The sequence below is a fragment of the Mchenga conophoros genome, linkage group LG14 (assembly GCF_057382185.1).
Source record: "Mchenga conophoros isolate Kocher_MC1m ecotype Shallow Benthic linkage group LG14, M_conophoros_male_GT1.1, whole genome shotgun sequence".
NCBI classification, from domain to species: Eukaryota; Metazoa; Chordata; class Actinopteri; order Cichliformes; family Cichlidae; genus Mchenga; species Mchenga conophoros.
Genome location: NC_140539.1, coordinates 19,590,389 through 19,601,116, shown reverse-complemented (window position 1 = coordinate 19,601,116; position 10,728 = coordinate 19,590,389). Strand labels below are relative to the sequence as shown.

Genomic DNA, 10,728 nt, shown 5'->3' with positions numbered 1-10,728 from the left:
TTCACATTCAAAATGCACTACAACTACCAAAACACTTTATTCAGGTCTCAAATAAACTCATTCTTCCAGAACACTAGCAAAGGTTGACAGCCGACAAACACACTTTGTCACCCACAAAACAATGACCTAAAAAACACTAACAACATGTAGCATTACACAGCGTTTTCTTGTGTAAACCAAGGACACATCTCTGTTTATAATTTCAATATATGTTACTGGAATGAATCAGACATCATGCAGAATTCGTTAATATTTGTTTATGTATTTTTATTTTTTTGCACTAAGTAATCCCAAAATACAAGAATTTGTATACACACCATCCACTGATACACATACAATAGTAATGCTAATCTACTCAGTCTCCTCCATTTGGCCACAGGTTCTCATCCACATCACATCTTATGTCATCTAGGGCAATACACCTAGGAAAGAATCTTCTGGCATGCCAGAATTGAAGGAGTTGGAAAATTGAAGGAGTAACACCTGTGTAGATGTTCATCCACAATGAGAATCAGCTGTGGCTGGTTAAACTGCATTTTTAGATTTGAAATATGTTTCAATAAAATATTGCTGTTGGATTTTGCTGTCTTTTCAAGTTTTGCATTGTGTTATTGTTTTGGCCATAAGTTTAACAGTTTTGAAAACAGTATGTAAACACATGCAAAATGTCCTGTACGTACAAAGGTTTTTGGCAGTTGTTGTGTCTGAGTGAGAAGATGATTCATGAAATTTGAGAGATGTAGTCATTGAATGCATTTTGTGCCAAAACAATGATAACTGGTCCTCAGTTTAGCCCACATAGACTTCTGTTGTGCTCACTGTGTGAGGAGTTTTGCAAACGTGACCTAAGTATTGAGAAATGTGTCCTAGCATCTGTAAAAAACTGTAAATCTATCATTAAAAATTTCTGAAAAAACAAAACAGCTAATTGTTTCCTGCTTTATATACCCCATGATTATTTCAGCAATAATGTTTTCACATCCAAATGTACCAGAGTGCAACAACAATAATTACACTACCTGGGACTCTGTATGCCGTACGAAGAGATACTTTTTGATGATGATACAAATTGCCTCTAATGACTGTAGACCTCTATAGTACTTTGTGCCCTTTGCAGTGATTTTCAAATGCATGACAAAATAGTCCCTGCTCTAACCCGTGTGTGTGTGTGTGTGTGTGTGTGTGTGTGTGTGTGTGTCATAATTTAGCGTGAGAAAATTACTCCACATTTATGTGCCCTGCATGTCCATGTGTAGGCCGGGCTGTTTCAGAGCTTCGTTGTGCAGTACAGAGTTTGTCACGGTGCCTGAGGGCTGGTGACTCCAGCTGTCAGTGGAGAGAGTGAGACACAAAGTCAACTTAAACAAAAGAGTGACAAGTGAAATGTGTACGATTCGAGAGAGAGGAAGCAGATCCACAGATTGAATCAGTTCGCTGCCAAAATTAGTTTGTGTGCTCACATCATGTTTATCAGTTAAAACCCACAGGAAGAAATGTGGTTTTACTGGGTACATTTCTTTATCACACTTCCACGTCCAATCACTGTAAAACACAACTTTAACAAATACAATAAAAAAGACATCATAGCCACAATTTTTTTCACATATTGTTTTTTTTAATAAGGCTGTTGTGTGAATGGATGAATGAATGAATTAAAAGTGCTATATATATAATAAACACTGTGAAACCCCTAATATAGAGAGTAAGTTCTTTACATTTCTTTTAATCTTTTTAATACGTGCATAATCGTTTTTCATAGACTACACAAAATGAGGGAAATTAGCGCTTTAAGGGTGATGCATTAAATGTGCGTCACTTGATTTATTTATTTATTTATTTTCTTTGCCACTTGGGGGCAGTAGAGTCGCTGCACAGTCTCTGAATGGTGTGACCCCCGCATCTTTTGTTCACTGTCGTGTAAGCAGCCACGGAACGCATTCTGGGGGCTGGGTGTTGGCTGTTCTTGATTCCTGTAAAGGCCAAGCTATTTTATGTAAATCATCTCCAATGCTGTGTCTGGAAACTCCCCAAATGCTTTTAAACTAATCGTATTTATCTGAATAAAAGTGAATAAAAGACAGATTTTTCTTTTGTCGTCAAACATTCTGAAGAACACATTTGCTGAATGATGTATGTAACGTAAAAGAAAGCACTGATTAGCCCACGAAAAAGTATTATTCCAGTCAGACATAGCTGGGTGTTCTAGGAAAGGAAAAAAAGGAAAGTCATCTTTTGTGATAATGCATAGTGACATGTCCATCAAGTGTCGATCAAGCGAGAAGAGGTGTGTACAAAAACACCCATAAAATTACTGATACAGCTGATGAAATCTCATACGGTGTTGGGCAGATAGGATATTATGTACATATGAGAACAAGCTACACACACTAGAGCTAAAATATTTAGTAACAGGTCATAAAACCAAAACTAAAATCTGAAACTAGCTAAAATAAACTTGTTCACAGACTCAGGTTGCACAAATATTTCAGAAATCTGCGAAAAACAATCGCAAAACTTGAAAGTTATTGTGGTACTTATTAGTTATATAACAAATCCGAGCCATGCCGGAAAAGTCAAGCATATAGCTATATGTAGGCGTGTGTGTATGTGTACCATGTATACAGGGTGGGCCATTTATATGGATACACCGTAATAACATGGGAATGGTTGGTGATATTAAAGTCCTGTTTGTGGCACATTAGTATATGTGAGGGGGCAAACTCCTCAAGATGGGTGGTGACCATGGTGGCCATTTAGAAGTCGGCCAGCTTGGATACAACTTTTGTTTTTTCAATAAGAAGAGGGCCATGTGACACATCAAACTTATTGGTAATGTCACAAGAAAAACAATGGTGTGCTTGGTTTCAACTTAACTTCATGAGTTATTTATAAAGCCAGCAATAGTAACACGAAATTCACACTTTTATACATCTTGTTTGATTTTCTTGCTTAATATTTGGAAGTCAGTGGCACATCTCTGACTAGGCTCACAGCCCCAGATTCTCATTATTTTTAACCATCTAGTCTTCAGTCAAAACAACGAGTTACTAAATGGTGTGGATTTAAATGACTTCATGCATGCTTCTTCGCTTGCTTTCACTAACTCAGATGGTGTTGCAACTGTAGCAGTTTGTCTTGAAACAGCAACTTTTATATCAAAATTTCATGTTTATTCTCAAAATGATCAATAATATTTTTTTTTTTTAATGTGGCCCTAATACTCTGTCACACTTTCCTGTCGTGCCACTCAAAAACAAGGCATTACGGGTGATGGTTCATGGGCAGCCAAGCAGTCAAGTGTGATCACATTCCAAGTCTTGTCTATTTTACAGTAAGTCAGAACACAGAAAAGCAACAAAAAAAGTAAACGTTGGTTCAGAGTGTACTTGTGTGAATAATTGAGTAGAAAATGTTTTTTTAAGTACTAGTCCATTTTTAAAAAGTCACTTTAAGATACATTTAGTACAGTTTTAGAGTCTTATTAAATTCATTTCAGTCTCACTTTCACTTAAATACATATCATCACCTTTACATAATCTCCAAGATCCCAACGTGGATAGGTATTTTTAGATCAGTGTGACCAATTACAACATGACAAATGACTGATTATAGTCAGATATGTGTCTAAGGTTTTCTACAGACAATTTTGATGTAAGCAGTAATTGCTACGGTAATGTACAGTAAGTTTTTCCAGTTCAATGAAGCTGACTGACAGTCTGATAAGCACTGTAATGTCCAGAGTCACAGAGTTTAAAAAAATCACTGATGTTTTGTTGTTGTTAGTTAATGGAGTGAACTTTAGTTGGTTTGCAAACTAGATGTGTGTAAATGTTCAGGCACCAAAATACACAAACATCTTGGTAACTCTGTAGCCTCCTGGTGCTTTCAGAGGAGAATCATACTGTTATTATATACCACTGTGAGTCTCTGCATTCTGTCTTTTCTATAGCAACATTACAGATGGGGAGTATGCAGGGAAGTTCAAACGGCTCAGAAGAGAGAGGTCATCACATTCACTACACATACTAAATTAATGAGCCAACTTATTAGCTTAATATAACTTCCAGCTCTGTCTATAAATGCCCCCATTGTCCAATAACTGGTTATGTAATAGCCTAAGTGTTTAATCTAATTGCACGCCTTGAGGTAATTCCAGACAGGAAGAAATCTGAATGTGTCAGTTTTCATAACATTACTCCTACTGATATTATATTTTATGTCGTATCCTTATTATCCATACTAGATCATAAAACAATCACCAGTTACTATTAAAGATCAGCCCTGTTATATGAACCGAATTTTATCAACCCATAAAAATAACCATGAGGTGCACGTGTAATAAGGGGTGTCTGTTTCTGTACAGATTACTAATACATTTCCATAGCTTACAGGACAGGAACATTGTGTATTTTTTTTAGAAAACTACACAATAAAAATGTATAAAATAATTACTTCATAAGACTATGGTCAAAATAATTATCTGTTACTCACTGTTAAAACTGTTAAAATAAACATACTGGATAAATATGTGCTATTATGTGTAGAAGGTTATTAACACAGTCACAGTCGCCCATGATTAATGCAGCAAAGCAAAAACCAATAGAAACGTTATCGTGGGCATAGACGTGAAGAAACCTCGACACAGCAGACGGCGGTGTTCACCTCTCACGTCCGTTCATCGTTACATTTACAAGAGAAGAAGAAGAAGAGCGTATTCACTTCCGTGTAAAATTTCATGAATGACCACAGCTTCCCCAGTGTAGCTCGCTAACTAGTACCAACTTCGAGTAGTGTCGCTTGTTTGACAGCTGCCGCTACCGCCTGCTTGTTCTAAAATGGATTATACTGCAACTCAAAGTGGGTTCAGACAGCGTAAGTTACGTACGTAATTTTCTCATTAGCTCAGTTCATACGTTTGCCGGGTGCATGCACACATTTGATGCTGACTACTGTTAGCTCGCTCTTATCAGCCGGTTGAGACTACCTGCTGACGTTAAACAGTTAAACGGTGAATTTAAGCTTAACTTTCAACTTTAATTAAAGAGCTTTAATTATATAATAGGCGCCGACAATATGTGTTGACACTGCTAACTAGCTAATTCGTCTCCCGTTGCACGGGCTGGGCTGGCTAACGGTCCCCTCTGATGACGTTACTTATTCGGAGTCTTTTTTTGCTCCCTCTATGCTGAGCTTTGTTTGTTTAGGAGCCAGAGCTTGCAGTAAACAGTGCTTATTTGAACTCTGATCAGTTTAATGATTAGTAATGAATGTACAGTGTTATTTTTGTGCTTTTAAAAAATGTGTCAAGCCACTGCAGAGGGGGCCCTCTTGAAGCTTTCTTGCTTAAAGTAGAACAGTTTTGTAATATTTATATATTTATTTCACTTTTTTATTTCATTCTTAAGACTTCTCTTTTCCGTGTGCTGCTCTTTACACGGGAGAGGAAAACAAGGTCTAAACAAGCAGTAGGCGCCTGAGGATGCAGTAATCAGGTCTTGTGATAAGTGTCTGATTATATGAATAATACTTCAGGGAAATGACTTAAAAGACTGTCTTCTGTACTGAGATTTCATACTATGAATTTATTTTGTGTAAATAGACGTGTACTTTCCTTAACAGTTCTCTTTATAGCTAATTCAGACCAGCATCTTCAACAGCACACTGTGGTCTAAAAACTTTGGGTGTTCTTAGTCAATTACTTGTTAACTTTTACACGATCCCAGTTGTTGCTATCATACATAATAATAATAATAATAATAATATACTTTACTGTTGTTATGCAGATGATACAAAGTTATACCTGTCTTTTTTCTCTGATCTAACACCTCTTCATAATTGCTGGATGTCTCGAAACTTTTAAGAACTGAACTGAAACGGGATGGAAATATTTGTTTGTGAGTCCAAAAACTTAGAGACAGATTTTTTTCTCATAATTAAAATTCCCTTCTGAGAACAGTTAAATAATTTTTCTACCACTTAACGAATAGTAAAAGTTAGAAAATCCAGATCTCAAACTGGCTCTGAGAAATTAGTCCATGCATCTGTAACGCTTTATTTACAAGATTATCCAAATCATCAGAAAGACGGATTCATTTTGGCCCAATTACAGCAACCAGTGTCTTTACACTAATATTGAAATTTGAGCATATTACCCCTGCACTGAAGTCACTTCACTGGCCCCAGTTAAATGCAGAATTTTCTTTAAAACCCCTTTTTTAGGGGCTCTCTTATCGATGTCTCTCCACTGCACCTGTATTCACCAAAACAGGTGAAATGGGTTCACAATAGTTCATGTTTTCTAACTGGACAGATTGATTACCCTTAAGGATATCCATCATGAGTGTTTTCTCCTTCTCCAAACTCTGTCTTTTTACACAGAGCCCAGTATGCGTCTAAGGAATAGTCCAGGGGACAGTCCAGATGGCAGTCAGCTGTTTGAGGATACGAGCAGAGCTGGGCCTGGACCACAGGCAGGATACAGGTGGGACTCCTGCCAATGAGGATGAAGCTGTTTTTTCCTTCTCAAGAAGAAGCCTTTGACTGTGTTTTTACAAATACACTCAGTGCCAGAAGGGGGCGACAACATTCCACACCTCATGTTTTACTTGATCGAGCTCATGTCTTTTGTCTTCTGCTTGCATGTGTTGTAAATATTGCTTTTGCTGATTAGATCATCATGTTCACCGAGCTGATCCCCTGTCTTGCGTCACATTGGCAGGAACCAGCAGGCCGGCCCTCAAACTGCAGGATTTCCTGGTCAGACCCTCCTGTCAGAGCCCATGTCCAATCTGGCCATGGCATATGGCAGCTCGCTGGCATCCCAGGGGAGAGAAATGGTTGACAAGAACGTAAGAGCAGCTCACCAATTTTTAACAGGAATGAGTCCAGTAAAATCCTGCTCATGTTTAATCTCATAATAATGGTAGAATAAATGCAGTGATTGCCCTTGTTAGTCAGAGCCTCGTATTCATGTCCGCATGCTTGCTTGTTTCAGCTGGATAGATTCATCCCAATTTCCAAGCTAAAGTACTACTTTGCTGTGGACACAGTGTACGTCGGGAAGAAGCTGGGCCTTCTAGTTTTCCCATATATGCACGAAGTGAGTCTCTTTACACCTGCTAAATGTCAATCATTCTGGTGGATATGTGTAGAGATTGCTTGTGGTTTTCCATAAATATTTAAGATAAAAGAAGAAACCTGCTATCTTCACATAGACCCAAATATTTAAAAACATGTTTATTTTGGGTCTTACATGTTTGAAAGTAAGTGTGTGATCATGTATGTTGCAGAACTGGGAGGTGAGCTACCAGCAGGACACTCCTGTGGCTCCGCGCTTTGATGTGAACGCTCCCGATCTTTATATTCCTACCATGGGCTTCATCACATACATCCTGGTGGCCGGACTGGCCCTCGGCACACAGAGCAGGTACATCTGCATCCATGTTTTTATCAGAGTGATGCACATTTGAGTATGACCCTAAGCTCCGGTTATGACCATCTTAAACACTTTTTGGAGACTTGTAGTTTTATGTGTTTCTGGTTTAAGCCATTTCATTTTCTTAAAGGCTGTCCTTTTCAAACCTTAAAGCCAAAAATGGAGAACATCACCACAGGTTCATAATAAAGGATTTAGAGTATTCTCTGTTATATTTCTATGGACTCTGTTATTTCTATGGACTTCCTCAGGTTTTCACCAGAGCTGCTGGGAGTTCAGGCAAGCTCAGCTTTGGTGTGGTTAATCATGGAAGTCCTGGTGGTCCTCCTGTCGCTCTACCTTGTCACTGTAAACACAGACCTCACCACTATAGACCTGCTGGCCTTTGCTGGCTATAAATATGTTGGGTATGTACCAATTGGTGTCATTGTTTGCCTTTTATTACTCTGAATCTGTCAGTGTCATGCCTTAAATGTGTATATCTCTCCTTTTGTTTCTGTAGGATGATTGTAGGCTTAGTGGCGGGCCTTTTGTTTGGGAAGCCGGCATATTATCTGTCTCTGCTGTGGTGCTGTGCTGCCATCTTTGTCTTCATGGTGAGTAAAATTATTTACTTACGTTTAGTAATTTTGTTTTAGTGTACAGATTTTAGGGTGGCACGGTGGTTAGCACTGTTGCTGCACAGCAAGAAGGTCCTGAGTTCAATTCCACCATCAGACCGGGGTCTTTCTGTGTGGAGTTTGTTGGCCCTGCGACAGACTGGCGACCTGTCCAGGGTGTACCCCGCCTCTCGCCCTATGACTGCTGGGATAGGCTCCAGCGCCCCCTGCGACCCTGAAAAGGATAAGCGGATGGATGGATGTACAGATTTTATTTTTGAAAAATTATTGAAGATGGTTATAGGCTTGAACACATGTCAGAAAGCCTTAAAGGTTCATAGATCTCACGTCAAACTGTGCAAATGCATCCTTCTGTATTTTTTAGTACATAATCGCAACAATAATAATAATAATAAATTCCTTGTGATTTTTTTTTTTATCATAACTTCCTGAAACTTGGGGTAGTCATATTTAAAGATAAAAAGTTAGACAGGTCAGGTAATTTGCAGACTTAAGTTTTTTCCACTTGGGGGTGCTGTTGTTAAACGTGGCCGAAGTTTCAGAGACTGCAATAATCCTTTTGAGTCAGACGTTTAGCCTTCAAGTTTTTTTGTATCATTTGTTTTTCCTGTACTCTTGTTCCACCCTGACTTCTGTTTAGCACAATGCGTGCTGTTTGCATTGGTGAGGCAAGGAGCAGCCAGTCAGAAGAAAAAGACAATTTAGGGAGATGAGTGTTAAAGAAAGAGGCGTTGAAAGAGTTTTTGTGTCCGACAGTTGAACTGAGGGGGTTGTATAACCCACCAGTTTAAGACAGTATAAGATAAATTTGTCTTTTTGCAAAGCTGCTTTGGTGGATGCTCAGGTTAAAAAATCTAGAGCTGCAAATAAAACGTTTTCAAATATCTTTTGCTTGTCTCTCCTCAGATACGCACTCTGCGTCTGAAGCTGTTGTCAGAAGCAGCAGCAGAAGGGAAGCTAGTGAGAGGAGCCAGAAACCAACTGAGGATGTACCTCACCATGGCTATAGCAGCAGCACAGCCCATTTTCATGTACTGGCTCACTTTCCACCTCGTCAGATAAAAACTCCAGCACTTGCACATAGAACTCGTCATCTCACCTGACTAAAATTTGAAAAAAGAAAATAAACACAACATACATATCAAAGAAGCTGGACTTGGATGAAACACACAGCGACATGAAGACTCCACGTACGTGTGGAGCTGAACAACACGCTACAAGACGACTTAGAGAAGATGCGAGGCGTTACCGCCGTTTCACAGCACAGCCATTTCATTAGCATTGCCTTTTTTAAGTCTTCGCAATTTTGTAGCAAGAGCAATTGGCTTTAAGTTTCTTTTTTCTACTGTGTAATTACTGCTTAATTATGTTTTTTTTGTTTTGTTTTTTTTAGGAGTATTTATGTATGTATGTATGTTTGTGTACAGCAAGAGTATTATTGCAGATGTTTCATGAGTGATATCTCTGAGCCAAGAAAAAGCGGTAACCTCAGACAGACCGTCCACTTAATAAAAAGAACTCAAATCTGGGTTTGAAAATGATCAACTGGCTCTGCTTGAACGTTTGGACGATGAAAGCTTTTCCCCTTCTAATGTTTTTTTTTTTTTTTTAATGGCTGTAATTGTCCAGCAACATGAGTAAAAACATCTATCTGGAAACCAGGGTTACCCAGCTCGTCTAGAAATGTCATATAATGCCTAACCCCCATTGTTCACACACTCTGTATTGATTCTGAAAATATATATGTTGTATAATTCACCCTGCTCCCCCCCCCCCAAAAAAAGACACACTGCTGAGAACACCTATGAATGTTAACCAGTTTGATTCTCATAACAAAAATAAATACTCTTCTCCCTAGCAAAAAACAAACAATAACACTGGAAAATATAATAAGTAATTTTATCGTATCAGATGAACTGCAAAAGAAATTTCCCTCGTACGGTCCCGGTACTGGTAATTTTTCTTATACAGAATGAGGCCTTATTTCTGTACCATTATTTAATAATTAAAATGTGATAACTGTGTGTGATAAAATGAAGAGTTGGCTGATATATTGCATATTCCTTTATTGGGTGAGAAAGTCATACCTACAGAATAGATATCAGAGCCTTAAACAGGCTGACTTCTGCTAAATGGGTCAAACTGGGCAGAAAGTATCCAAACACATAACATCCTTATAGAATATGATGTAACACTATAGATCAACTTACCTCAAAATATATAAAGCATACAAACAATTACAGCAAGATGATGCAACAAACACAGCAGTGCTACTAATCCAAAATACTCCAAGCTTCATATAACTGAAAAAAAAAAAAAACATGGACATTTATTTTTAGCTCCATTCTGCTGCTGATACATACTTTAGGTTTCTGAACATTAAAGTCTGTCTATTCTCTCCATCTGTCAGCTGCTGCTGGCTCTTCCTCCTCCTCACACACTGCTGAGTTTGTCCTGGTGGATCATCAGGGGTGCAAAGCCTCACAGATGATGTGCAGCAGTGGGTCCCTCAGTCTGTCCTCACTCTGGACACTTGCAGTTGACATACATGGAAATCTGATTTGGTACCAAATCAGAGTAATCAAGTAAATCCAAAACTAGTCTAATGTTATTAGAAATATGCTTATTTCTCATAAAGCCTGACTGTGTCTCAAGAACTCTTTAAATTCTGTT

At 38.4% G+C, this 10,728-nt stretch overlaps 1 protein-coding gene across 3 annotated transcripts; it reads left to right on the top strand.

The window, feature by feature from the left end:
• The first annotated feature begins 4,681 nt into the window (after positions 1-4,681).
• On the top strand, positions 4,682-10,094 carry yif1b (Yip1 interacting factor homolog B (S. cerevisiae)). Of its 3 annotated transcripts, none has more exons than XM_085245728.1 (8): positions 4,682-4,857; positions 6,379-6,481; positions 6,719-6,848; positions 6,995-7,099; positions 7,290-7,426; positions 7,687-7,842; positions 7,938-8,031; positions 8,962-10,094. In XM_085245728.1, exons 1-8 carry the CDS (start codon positions 4,836-4,838, stop codon positions 9,115-9,117), a joined length of 903 nt encoding a protein of 300 aa, XP_085101854.1. In that variant the 5' UTR covers positions 4,682-4,835; the 3' UTR covers positions 9,118-10,094. The 3 variants fall into 3 exon arrangements, with proteins under 3 accessions (XP_085101854.1, XP_085101852.1, XP_085101853.1); XM_085245726.1 differs by having other exon boundaries at positions 4,682-4,881; XM_085245727.1 differs by having other exon boundaries at positions 4,683-4,872.
• The last annotated feature ends 634 nt before the right edge of the window (positions 10,095-10,728 follow it).

Excerpts from the sequence above, each read along its gene's own strand:
- yif1b (XM_085245726.1), top strand. The coding sequence starts at position 4,836 with ATGGATTATACTGCAACTCAAAGTGGGTTCAGACAGCGTAAGTTAC. Across the intron at positions 6,849-6,994 it reads GAGAAATGGTTGACAAGAAC|CTGGATAGATTCATCCCAAT; the intron begins GTAAGAGCAGCT and ends TGCTTGTTTCAG. Across the intron at positions 7,843-7,937 it reads GCTGGCTATAAATATGTTGG|GATGATTGTAGGCTTAGTGG; the intron begins GTATGTACCAAT and ends TTGTTTCTGTAG.